The sequence below is a fragment of the Oculina patagonica genome, chromosome 10 (assembly GCF_052425735.1).
Source record: "Oculina patagonica isolate OP01 chromosome 10, crgOcupat, whole genome shotgun sequence".
In the NCBI taxonomy this organism is placed as follows: domain Eukaryota; kingdom Metazoa; phylum Cnidaria; class Anthozoa; order Scleractinia; family Oculinidae; genus Oculina; species Oculina patagonica.
In genome coordinates this window covers 18,063,020-18,076,786 of record NC_135767.1, presented here as the reverse complement: position 1 = coordinate 18,076,786, position 13,767 = coordinate 18,063,020, and the positions used below count along the sequence as shown (strand labels likewise).

Below are 13,767 nucleotides of genomic sequence, written 5' to 3'. Positions count from 1 at the left end.
ATTCAAAAAATACCGAAAATATATTTCGTAGCATTATGCATTTTAAAGAGTCTAGGTTATGTTATTTGAGAAATGTTAAACAGGTGAAGTCATTTCATTGCATGTGGGTCATAGCAAAACTCTTTTTAATGTATTTTCCAGTATTTAAGCAAAGTTAAAACAGTTTTTCTGTAAAAATCCAGTTAATTCCCTCGAACTATTTAAAGAAATTCATTGTAAGCTGCTATATATAAAGTAGCAGATTGCCTTGAATTGAACTTGATTTTTTTCTAATGTGTACCACCGGCCGGGGGGTGAGTTACTCAAAAACATTTTATACGGATAGACTTCGCTTCGAAGTCCAAACCATTACCTTTTTTTTAACCATTATTGATACTGATACTAAAAGTAAGTTAACCTTGTCATATACCTTCGAGTGAAAATGACACAGCCGTGACATACCTTCAGTAGGGATACTGTTCGAGATACGTCCGACGGGTCTGTTCGAGATATTCTGAGAAGTTTTTTAAAATAGTTAACTGTCAGTCTTCCCTATCCTTTTCTATACTCCAACTTGTGAATACATCACCTTTTTATTTATTATATAAACATCAGTGAAATACCAGGAAATCTTTCGCACGAAAAAATCATATCTTCACAGTGAAAATAACATTTACACTAAGATATCATTCGGAACATTTCTCCTGCAACGCTGCAAAAAATCGATATTAAGTCGAACATCGTCGGATCTTCCTCTGCAATTTCGATCGGTAGTCGGAATGTTCGGAACATCGTACACCTTCGGACAACATTTTGAAAATTTCGATTAAAAATGGTCGGAAATCTTCGGAAAATCGTCAAAAAATCGTAATTAGTAATTATATAATAAAAAAATATTTTGGAGATATGGATATCTTCTCGTGTTCAATATCCACTCTCACCTCACTCGTGAGATATCGATTTGATACTCGAAGATAAATTTTTCCCCACATGTAATATCCTCTATATACCTGCAACCTGAAAATGGAACCCCTTTTGGGCGGAGCCTCCCTGTATAGACCACTATATGGAGTACCCCCGGGATGTGTACAATGGTCAAAGAAGTAATTAATCCAATCCAATCCGCGACTTTTTATCATTCTGGGCCCGGAGGGCTTCTGAAGCTTTCTTCTCTCTGTAACTTTAAAAGAGTTGATTCTATGGTCACCAAATTTACATAAGATGATGAAGACAGTAATTCTTACAACTCTAGATGCTTTGGTGCCATTTTTACGTAATATGACGTCATTTATGATTTTATTTGGCTGAACTAGTATTCACCGATATTTCCATTATGATTGAATGAATATCCACAACCCTTTAACGGGCTCTTGTATCATAAGATTCTTGTGTCTAAAAAATATTAATCTTTTGTTGTCAAAACCAACAATAACAATACTGACGTCATTATGACGTCGTTAATATTGAAAGAGCCGCCATCTTGAGTTCGCCATTTTTGATTTTTTTAAACTTTATATTACATTTGATTAAATATCCTTGAAATAAAAGTTAGTAGCAAGTCCCTTATTAAGAAAAATAATAAAATAACAGAGATATGATTACAAATTAAAAATTTGCCTTCTTGGAATTTTGCATTAAACTCAAATTGGTATTAAATATCCGGTACGTCCAATATGATAAAATGTTTCTAAGTTAAGTGTAAAATTAATACAAATGTCATAACAAAACATAGAACTACTTATGATTAAACATGAAACTAGCGTCAAAATTTTGAGAATAGTTTTAGGAAAAGTCTCTACGTTTGATTATTATAGCTTTAATCGTTTTGAAGTTACACTTCTTCAAATTTGGAGATGGAAAGTCTGTTTTACTGATTTTGAATTTGTACACTTTCGACTCCACTACACTGTATACCCGCTATAGATCTCATCCTTGGCGCTAAAGTATCATAATTATTTTTTTTACTCGAAAAAAATTTCGATTGTAAAAGCAGAACAGTCGAAAACTGCACAAAAGTTAAGATCGAAGCCAACCAATCAAAACGTTACAAAGTTTCTCAAGAGGTCCGCATCCTCCTCAACTACGTTGGGTTTTCAAATTTTATTTCAGAACTATTGTTTGTATTCTTTAACGATATTGGTTCGTTTTATGGAAAAAGTCACTATACTTTTTTCTTAATGTCCGAATCCCTCCATGGCGTGCGCCTGCAGGGAATCATGGTAGCTTATTTATCAAACCATGCGCGAGACTTAGCATCGAACTTAGCAACGATGAATACAATTACCATGATTCTCTGCAGGCGCGCCATAGAGGGAATTGGACATTAACGTTTTATTTGGTTAATTTTGTTTCAAGTGGCCCAGTTTAAGTGGAAAAAACAAAATGGTTGGAAAATTGCAGAACTTAGTATGGGTCCGCCCCAATAATAAGACAGTAATTTGCCACCATTGACATGAAACATTGTGTTGGGAAATTTTAGTTATAATTTTTAACTCGGAATAAGCATAACTGAAAGTATTTTAATTGCAAAAATATAGGTTTCTGTAACTTTTCAGATCACTTCGCATAAGGCTATCTCAAATTTCAAAACACTCTGCTAAAGCAAAACTCTTCCAATAAACTAGTGAAACTGATGTCGAGAATATTCCAAAGCAACAGCCTGTCAGGATCCATAAGTTTAAATTAAGAGTTTTGATGACGCTGTGTGAAAACAAGCTTAGAGAATTCAGTCGTGCGGCGAAACATGTATTCAAAGTAAAACTCACGTCAAGGTAACCAGATGAAATATTAAAATCTTTATTTGCGTCGTGGTGAACAGCTATTGTTGACATTTTCTTTCGGAGGAAAAAACGAAAATTAACTTAACATAAAGACTTCCCTAAAAGGCCATTAGGAAATATGAGAAACACTCTGATGGATTAAGACTCCTAAGATGATCTTTTGTTAGGCCAAAGGTGTTATATCTTTTAGGAAGGGTAAAAATTTACATTTGTTTTGACCTATCTCTATTTCAACATCGCGTGCAATAAGCCTTTTTTCCCAAATTATCCCGTCAGGCAAATCTATCGAAAATTAAAGAATGGTTCAACAGTTTTTAAGTTCAGTTGGAACTGGCGGCTCAATCGCACAGATCGACAAAAAAATAAACTATTATAAGTTTGAAAGAATTTTTTTGGCGTGATAACAGTTGAAAAAAATAACCTTTCAAAATTCAGATTATATTTTCAGTACAAATCACAAAATAAGATCAACCAAAACCGGATTTAAAATAATTGCCTACTTAACATGCGAATTGAATTCCAATTTTAATTGCTATTGAGTGAGAAAGAAAGTTGTCCGCGAACTCTATTTTACATTAAATTATCGTTTTCGGCCTTATTCATGATATATACTCGTTGTTAAAATGCTATGAAAAAACTAATAGTCTGTTTGAGTAGAGAGTACTGATTACGTATTTCACAATTAAACGTCATATCACTCATAAAGACAGCTGTATAAATAGGAAACTCACAAATATTTAGCATAATTATCTTTTTCTTATCACGTTCGGAACAAAAAGAAGACAAAGCAAAGTCGATGAAGCAAATATCTGGTTAATAAGCAAAGCGTAAGTTTGGGTCACCTTAAAAGTTTTTCTACTCTCAGTGACAATGTCGACTAACTTCACCAAGGATGAAATCTATGAAATAATACAAGCATTAGCTTGCACACCGTCCCAATATGGAAATCACTTTATACACTCACTAGCAGCAATTAACATTATTCTCGCCATTACAGCAACTCTAGGAAACGCTCTGATCCTTGCTGCTCTTCGAAAGTCGTCTTCCCTTCATCCGCCGTCAAAGCTCATGTTCCAGTGCCTAGCAGTCACGGATCTTTGTGTAGGAGTTTTGGCACAACCTGTATTTGTCATTCAGCTAATCTCTACAACATATGAACAACCACATCTTTGTTTCGCTGTTGTAAGCATCAACGAAATCGCTGGTTCAAGTTTTAGCGGAGTATCCTTGCTTACGCTAACGGCAATAAGCGTGGACAGACTTCTTGCTCTTCGTTTAGGATTAAGATACAGACAAACAGTGACTTTGAGACGAACACGCTTTGTGGTGATTTTCATTTGGATTTTTAACATTTCCACCAACAGTTTAAGGAGGTTTTGGCATTACTTTCTAATTTCAAGGGTAATTTCTGTGGTAATTTATTCTTCTCTAGCAATCTCGGCGTTCTGTTATTTAAAGATTTATGTAACACTTCGCCAACACTATGCAGTGCAAGACATTGTTCAACAAGGACAATCCAACCAAGGGAGAACGAATCCTCTGAATATAGCACGATACAGAAGGACAGTTTCCACAGCATTGTACGTCCAGTTTGCACTCGTAGCTTGCTATCTTCCTTATGGCGTCGTTGTCGCTATAGCGCTTGCTGGTGGATATTTACCATCGTTTAATCTTGCAGTTAGACTTACAATAACTCTTGTATTATTAAACTCATCTCTTAACCCGATTCTTTACTGTTGGAAGATAAACGGTGTAAGACAAGCAGTGAGGGATATGGTAACACACCCATGTAGTTTCTTTAGTAGCAGTTGACATAGTTTTTGGGAAAAATTCCAAGCATATCATTGTAACAAAATCTGAGGTATTTTCTAGTGTTAGCAAACACAGTTTAAACAGATTTAGTCAAAATCCAGTTCACTTTATTATTAAACTTTATTACAAAAATTGCAAACAGGTATATATAGAGAGTTAGCAGGTAATCTTACATCGAAATACACACATATTATGTATGTAGGGGTCAAGTAGTACAGTAATAGCTCTTGGGTCAGCGATTTTCAAAGTGCATTTACAAGACTTCATTCCTGACTTTTCTTTAATAATTTCGTGAATTAACTGTCGTACTTCCATCTTAAGAATATTTTAAAACAAAATTACGTTTTATTTAAAGAATGATCTGATATTCCAAAAAAAAATCTTATATGAAACAAAGAAGGACATTTCATTTCGTTTTTTACTTATGTTTTATGTTTTCATGGACATGTCGTGGTTTCTGAAGGCCTATTACGGCAATATACAGTAAGCAACAAATTAAATCTGGTTTATCAGATTATTTACATTATGTAACCTGCACGTAATTAATTAATCTTTTCTATGTGAAATCGTCCGTCATAAATGTGTTGATAAATTAAGTGAAGTTGGCAGCAAAATCATAATACAAAAGAAACAAAAGACGAGTCTGTGCGTAATCTACTTGGATGAAATCTAATTCCTTAAAACGAAGACGACTCCCGTCTTCAATTTAAAAATTATATGTCGTAGAAGTCCTTTATAGCTCGGGATCGAAAAATATTTAGTTAACGTATCACCCAGGTTCTTTTTAACGTTTTTGTGTGACTGAAAATTTAGTTGGACCCATAAGCAGTGAGAAAAAAATTGGGACGTGCCGTTTTCTAGATTAAGTATTGCGTGTTTAAAAGGTCCTGATATTACATCTAGCGACTAAAAAATACCGGAAAGTTCCGTTGCTTAATCTGAACCCTATCTGACAACAATTCGGAACTTGATGTTACCTTGAAGCCATGTTTTCGACAGGCGCTGTTTTTATCTCTCAGAGTTTGGCATTTTCCTGTTTGTAATGCAAATTTTACCCTTCTTGTGGTTACTTTAACATATTTTAGATCATTTTAGCCTTTTTTACTACTTTTTTGACTACTGTTTTGGTGGTTCTAAAAAGTGAGAAATTAAGAAATCTTATTTGGCGGATCATGACGTCAATTCCACATCGTAATAAATCTTGCTGACCTCAAGGGAAACAGTTTTGCACGAATTATATACTATCAAAGCTTTATTGTGAAAGCTTTATTCTCTTAGAGTGATGGCGCTGCATCCGTATTATCCGTCTTAACTTATTACTAAGGTGTGATGTAAAAAAAGGTGCATTTAATTTTCCTTTTCCATTTTTTTTATTTCCTAAATTTTTGCCAAAAAGAGAAGGTTGCGAAACAGGCTCAAAATAGATAAATGATATTTCCTACCGGTTTGGGCAAAAGCTGTATATCTCGTTTTCCTTTAATTAATATTACTATTTAAGAAGCTTTTAAACTAGTCATATGCAACAACTTGAGGTAGAAAACAATTACACTGTTAATTCAAAAGATCTGTTTCGGCCCCAAAAATAGGGCCGAAACGGTGAGTAAAATACGGTACCTTTTTTAGGGCTCTTTTAGCCCTTTTATAACAGAGCTTTTTTGGACCAATTACAAAGGGCTGAAGCGGCCCTTTTTGCGGAGTTTAAATGACCCAAAAGAAGGGCCATTTTGGAAAACTGTGGTGCTATTTTGGACTTTAAAAGATCTGAATTGGCCCTAACTTAGGGGCCGAAACGAATACTGCTATTCTTAAATAGCCCTCATAGGAGCCGTTTCTAACCCACAGAAAGCAGTTAAAATGACACTCATTTTGTAGTAGTTTTGGCTCATGCTTAGCTTGAACACATCTTACCGTCAGATCTGAATCAGCACCAGCAGTAGCTGCAATGGTACTTGCTATCATAGTCGATGGTTATGAATGTGCATGCTGAAATGGCTGTCATAATGACCACTAAAGTCACCATAGTAACTCTTACAGGAGCCAATTCCAACTAATAGCTAGGGACAAAAATAGCACACTTTTTGTGACCAAATCAGTCCTAAAGGTTTTATTTTCCTGTCTATAAATTGTAGTGACCACTCATGTACTAAGCACAGGTCTTCAAGATAGGAGTCATTGTGGTATTTTACTTGCACACAATCATTGCAGCTTTGTACTTTTTATTACATGATACTAGAGCTGTTGAAAGGCTTTACTCACTGCAAGCATACTACATGTTTCTTTGTAAAATGCAATATTGTTTTTATTTGCTTTGGCTTGAATCACACAATGCTCTGGTTTAAAATGCTGTATACCACTCCTTTGCACACAAGAAAGAATTTGTCCAAGTCAAAACTTCCAATGGCAACAATTTGTGGTTGCACAAAAATGGCAAGAACATCATCAATTGAAGCAGCTCTCTGTAAAAAACAACAACAAACAAAACAAAAGATAAGTCCCCTTACTATATACAATTGACCAAATTAAACTAAATGTAAACCGCTTACATGTAGTACATGTAATAACAAGATAAACTTACTAAACAAAAATTTAATATACCGTAAATGATCTAATAAACGCCCGGGGCGTCTATTAAATTTTAGGTGTCCTACAGGGGGCGTTAAATAGATATGAGACGTTTATTTCAAATTAACTGAAACAACGTCTACAAAACAAATAAGACACGAAGTTTGCCGGCGCGGAGTAAAACAGAAAACAGAGTTTGTGAGTAGGAGTCTTATCTATTCTGCGCTAATACAAAGCTTGGAGATGCCGTTCATATTCGATATCGATGTTTTCACCGACATCGGGGTCAACCATGTTGGTCTCGTGGGCCTCTTCGATGTTCGAATCAAGCAAAAACCTAAATAAATTGCGTGATTTTACTCTATGGAGCGTTACCTTGGTTTCTGAGGCGATCTTTGGAGGGGGCATCTATTAGACACGGGGCGTTTATTAGAGAGAGGCGTCTAATACAAACTTTATACCTTAGGGGGAGCGTTTATTAGATACGAGGCATTTATTTGAGAGAGGGCGTTTATTAGATCATTTACGGTAGTCAAATATGCCAGAACTTAGTCTCTGAACAGTGTGTACATGTAGAAGTCCCTGTTGTTACGATATTTAAGTATTTTTACACTACAGCAAATTATGTACAGTGAATTTCTATATATAGTATTGCCCCAAAAAGCAAATAAATATAACTGCGAGCAAACCAGAGTGGAAGCTTCATGTAACTGCAAGCAAACCTGAGTAAAAGCTAACCACAGAAAAAAAAAAATGCAAGAGGGATTACCAGTACCAGAAAACTGGCAATACATTAGTTTTAAGGTCTCTGCACACATGGGGACATGTCGCAGGAACAAGTTGCAGCGACATGTAGCAGCGACATAATAATGTATTGTTCACACTGAGGGGACGTGAAGCGGGGACATGTAGCAGCAACAAAATCACATTGTGCACACACGCAAGGAAATGTAGCGGGACATGTTCCAGAGACAGGCCCCCTCGTGTGTGCTGATAATTTTTGGCATGGACAACACATACATGTACTTTGCAGCTGTTTTGTCCCTGGGACATGTTGCACGGAATTCAACTTGTTAAACTTCATACAACATGTTGCAGGAATTTGTGTTGCACATGCCAAAAGCTTTCAGCACACATGAGGGAACGTGTCACTGTGACATGTCCCTGAAGTATGTCCCCGCTACAGTTACCTGTGTGTACACATTTTATTTTGTTGCTGCTACTGCCTACATGTCCCCACAACAGGTCCCTGCTATTTGCCGCTGCTACATATTGCTGAAACATGTCCCTGTGTCTTGTCCTCACATGTGCGGAGACCTTTAGCAGATGCATTGTATCAAAAATTAAAAAAAATTAAAAACCTGTACACTGCAGATTTACAAAATGAGCTTTTATTGAAAATAATATTATTGTTAGCTAAACAGTTTTAAGTTGTCACACATTTTATGTGTAAGGTACTACACTGTACAGTCAACTTCCACTATAATGGACACCTTGTGGACTAAAGTTTGGTCCCTGCAATGACAAAAATTCTGCAATAGGCTTAGCAGGGGTCGTTGCAGTTTTCATTCTCTGGGACTTCAACTCCTACATGTACAATGTATCTGTAACAACAGGATTTCCATAATAGCAAGATGCCCATAAGGTGGGAGTAGACTGTACTGACTACTCTGGCTATCCTTCCTCTTCACTTACCTGTAGGATTTGTGTCTTCTTCACTAACAGTAGCTTTCCTTGCATCAAGGTACTGTATGGTTCTACACTGTATGAAAAAAAAATTCAATAAATGACTTAGACATGTTTTGGCTAACAAAACAATTAATTTTAATTACAACTGTAGACATTAGAATAAACATCATTGAACTACCAGCACATGTTGTACATGTAAATCCATTTTTCAGACTTGATGGGATGAAACTTTGTAATGCAACTGCACTGTACGCCACAGTGAATTTCAATACAAATATTATTAATAAATAATTATTAGCATCACAATAGGCACCTATGGCCCTGTGTAAAGTTGACTGTTTCTCTGCAAATGTGGTCAGGTCCAGACCGATTTTATCTGTCATGTAAACATGCTTAAATAAGCTATTCAAAAACACTTTAAAGAAAAAAGAAAACACTTTAAAGAAAACACACAAAAAAGAAAACACAAAAACACATTAAAGAAAAAAGAAAGGCAAGTTTTTACAAGGACTGACTGACCTACAATGACCTACCAAATTCCTGGCCAAAAACCTACAATGTATATACATCCCATAAAACCTGTGAACCTCTCAATTGTGCCTTTAGAATATTAATTTATGACTACAGTACTTCATTCATTCATATGCCAGAAATAACATTTTCTTTAGGTCACAAAAAGGAATAATATGCAAATGGCTGTTATTCAAATACCAAGTACGGTAACCCTTTGGGCTTTTGCATAAAGCCAATGTGTGAAGAATTAGGACTCTGCATCTACAGTAAATGTACTGATTAATCAATGCTGAATTAGATTTTGAAGAACTTGGTATTAATAGGCAAGCTAGTGCATGATGACATATTGCGGCCAACCTTGTGATTTGTCAATGCCTAACAAGGTAGAATACACTGTACTATATCAATTATCACCATTCCAAACAAAAAGGGGCTCAGAAAAATTGTTGACAAAAAGCTGTTATTGAGAAACTACAGCAGTAGTTGTGAATCCCAATAACCTAATCATTTTTAATTCTGAGCAATTTAAATTTTAAAAAAAATGAGAATTGAACTATATGACAATTACTATTTTGTGCAGAATTAAACCTAAAAAATATAATAAAAGGAACCAGGCAGCTAGTTTTAAAATACAGTGTAGTTGATAAAATCTGGGATTTGACGTACCTTTGGACATCCCAACATTAATTTCCATCTGAAAATAACAACATAAAGGTATTAGCAATTTTATCATGTTCCACTCAACTGCCAAGACATTTCAATATACAAAAAAATGGAGAAAATCAATTTAGACAATAATAATGGCAAATCTAGGTTTTTGTCTAAAGCTGTTTAATTTTGTCTCACTCTGTATAAACCATATGGAACAAAATTTTTAAATGGTTAGTGCTCAAGATATTATCACAAATAAATCAATGAAACATTATAATACAAAGACGATCCTTTTTTGTTAAACATGTTCTGTAAATCAAGCTGCACTGCACATATAAATGGACCTTGCATGTTTTAGTTAGATTCTTTTTTTACTCTTTATCTTAGTACTGAATTTCTGTATTTTATCCTTTTAATCATATGCAATTGTAAGGGCATCGAGAATTTTAAATGCGCAATAAGAACCTTTTTATTATTATTTCCTTGGAGAAATACATGTACATGTGTTATGGCCTTTACACACAGCTACTGTGCAGTGTAGTGCAGTTCAGTGTGATTTATCAATGCCTTATAGTAGGACACCTTAGCATAAAGCTAAACACCAACCTGACATAAACCTTAATCACACCGAACATGTAAAGCAGCACTGCACCAAAGGTAAAGGGCTCAGGATAAAAATTATTGTCATCATAATAGTCAAGGTGCATGGCACTAAACAGTGTGATTTAACAATACCTAACAGGATAGGATACCTTAGCATATAAAGCTAAACACCACCCTGGCATAAACCTAAATCACACCATAAAGCAGCATTGCACCAAACGAAAAAGTCTGCCAAATAATTATAGTATCAGCCAATGCAATGTCTTAGCAAACAATAACAGACATATTCAATGTAGATCATACGATTACTGCTTTATAATCGATTAGTCTTAGGGTTTATTATTCACACAGGGCACATAATCAGTAAAACTGTTCTTCCTAGTGACCCTGGCACATTATTAGTTAGTGAAACGTGTAAAGTTCATTTCAGCCCAGAAACGATCAACCATTTTCCCACGTTTAACATGTACATTAACGAGGATGTTTCTTCATACTATATCATTTAGCATCTCAAAACTTGAGGAATTCTCACCTTCACAGTCGACAATCTAGGAATCACTAGAATCAGGCAGCACATGGACACAATCGAGATTACCTTCGCTTGGTCAACAAGAACGGTCGACACAGGCGTAAAAATCTGAGATCCGATGCAAGAAGGCTCCATACAGCTTCTCGGCTCTTAGAACTGCGCTTTACGAGATGAAAACGGTCTATTTCGTGCATAAAAATTAACTCCAGTGATGAGAAGCGACCTTCGAAACCGTTGCGAGTTCAGAATCAAGCGCCAAAAGTACCGAAAGGGACGCCGGGAAGAACTTACATAGCGCATATTCGGTCCAGAGCCTCTCGGCCAGCGCAAAAAAGGCACGCAACGTGCGCAAAGAGAAAAAAATCGTAACAACGGCATCTATCAAACAACAGAAAATCATGAAAAAACAAAACATTTTTCGATACAATCATATTCAAAGGATTAAAGGGGATCGATTCAAAAATCATGAGTACATCCCTGACATCCATACACATTATAAGTCGACTGGAACTGGACTTGTATCTTAAATTTTAAATTGCGCATTATTGCGCGGGGATATCACAAAAACATGATGCAAACAAAATGCCTTTTTTCTCAATTTTCACTGCAATACAATGTATTGTTAAAAGATTGCGATATCCACAGCTACTTAGCATGTGAAAATTCGACTTTTTCTGTCCATAATTAAAATACTCAAAACGACCCAAAAGATAAGGTCTAAATCAGTACCGGACCAGTGCCAAATTGACCCTTTAACTGGGGCAGCTCAGATTTGTAAGGGAAGTGACTCTAATATTTAGGGTCAAAACAACTCTGATGACTAGGGCTGTAATGGACTTGAGGGCTGAATCGCTTTACAGTGAAGGCTAAATTGGTTTTATATGGGGACGAATTGGTTTTCGCAGGGGCCATTTTGCGCCAAATTTTCAAAATAGCCCTCAGAGGGGCCAAATTAGCTCCTGGCCTATTGGGGCTAAATCGGCACTTTGGGGCTAAAACAGATCTTTTGAATTAACAGTGTAATTTTGACGTTGATGAACATTTAAGGATAGTTTATGAACAGCTTTCAATCAAATGTTTTTCAACAAAAAACGTGATAAATGATATTTCCTATCGGCTTGGGCAAAAGCTGTATATCTCGTTATCCTTTAATATAACTATTTAAGAAGCTCTTAAACTAGTCATATGCATCAACTTGAGGTAGAAAACAATTAAGTTGACGTTGAAGAACATTAAAGGCCGGAAAGTTTATAAACAGCTTTCAGTCAAATGTTTTTCAACAGAAAACGTGATACCCTTATTAAATGGATTCTGCCTTCATTTTAGCAAGCTTTACACGACTTGACAGTGTGGTTTCCTTGGTTTTGCCTGAAACGTTGTGCAAACAAAGATTTAATAAATGCACAACATTTTATCGTGACCTTGGCGGGAACAAGAAAGAAAGTTAAGACCACTGATAGCCAATTACCATATGCAATGAGTCAAGAAAGAACCTTGTGTGAAATTCTGAAGGTCATACAAAGGAAAACAGAATATTAAACTCCCTCATTACAATTGACATTTGTGTTGGATGCAAAAGTTAATTAATTACTTTTTTTTCCAAGGATTACCTCTTTGGCGCGTTTAGCAGTTTTGAAAGTTTTTAACATAAAATGAAATTTAATCAAACCCCCGCAAAAGAATGACTCGAAAATATTTTAAACATAATTTGTTTGGCTTACCATTCCAAATCAGTAATTAAAACAATACCCTACAGTTTGAACACCTTATTATCAGTAATTTATTCCTTGGGAGATCTTAGAGACATCGTAAATAAATAACAATTACGACTTTAATTTTCAAATGGTTAACAGAAAGTCGCATCTTAGTATCGACAAACGGCCACTGACTTCAATATCGATCCAATCCCTGAGGCGTTTTTCATATTGAATTTATTCCGTTCCACATTTTGTCAGCAGTGAAAATTAAAAAGCATTCAACATTTTTAAATGGAAACGTGGAGCCAAATCCAGATACTGATTTCGATAAAAAATATAATTAAAATTAAGTTATATTTTCGAGGAAAAAACTTTCTGCCGTTAAATTTCTATTCCAAGATCGCCAGTGAAGGGCAATGCTTTGACAACTGAAATAACTTTTGATGCTCGAAATTGCGTTCAAATTTGAAGGAAACCTAGAAATCTATCATTATTAAAATACATTGTACTTAAGGCAGAAAAATAACAAAGAAATGATGACAAACCAAAAATAAGCATGGAAGCGTGATTACGACTTAAGAAGATTGATAAGGATTACAGACGATAAACATCCGCCGTTCGTGACAAAACTCATTAAAGAAATTTTATTTCTGTTTTCTACTGTGAATGAGAAGCAGGTGGACAAAACATAACAGCATAAACTTTCTTGTACAATTTATTAGACCATTTTGGGTCACACTAAATTACTTATTTGTAAACAGGCTTTGTAGCGAGGATTCGATTTAAATCTTTCAGTTCTTAATATGTTTAGGGAAAGAGAGAGAAATATTGTTTATGATATCACTTAGGGGCGCTATTAGTCATCGCCAGCTGATTCAATAAATACCAAAGTCATAATATTAAACATATTTTTAAAGTTATTTCACTTGCCGAAAAAATAATAGAACTATCT

General features: G+C 35.3%; 1 protein-coding gene and 1 long non-coding RNA gene across 3 annotated transcripts; one reads left to right on the top strand and one right to left on the bottom strand.

Moving 5' to 3' along the window:
- The first annotated feature begins 3,582 nt into the window (after positions 1-3,582).
- LOC144628454 (adenosine receptor A3-like) lies at positions 3,583-5,172 on the top strand. The gene has a single exon (XM_078486549.1). The coding sequence runs from the start codon at positions 3,630-3,632 to the stop codon at positions 4,569-4,571; it is 942 nt and encodes a 313-aa protein (XP_078342675.1). The 5' UTR covers positions 3,583-3,629; the 3' UTR covers positions 4,572-5,172.
- A 1,392-nt stretch (positions 5,173-6,564) lies between these two features.
- LOC144628133 (uncharacterized) lies at positions 6,565-12,061 on the bottom strand. Of its 2 annotated transcripts, none has more exons than XR_013566210.1 (4): positions 11,122-12,061; positions 10,002-10,029; positions 8,829-8,895; positions 6,565-7,027 (listed from the first exon to the last, which is right to left on the bottom strand). It is a non-coding gene; the product is annotated as an uncharacterized LOC144628133 (long non-coding RNA). The 2 variants fall into 2 exon arrangements; XR_013566209.1 differs by having other exon boundaries at positions 11,122-12,056.
- Between the last annotated feature and the right edge of the window lie 1,706 nt (positions 12,062-13,767).

What these genes read in the sequence shown, in the direction of transcription:
- LOC144628454 (XM_078486549.1), top strand. Translation starts at nt 3,630, where the DNA reads ATGTCGACTAACTTCACCAAGGATGAAATCTATGAAATAATACAAGCA.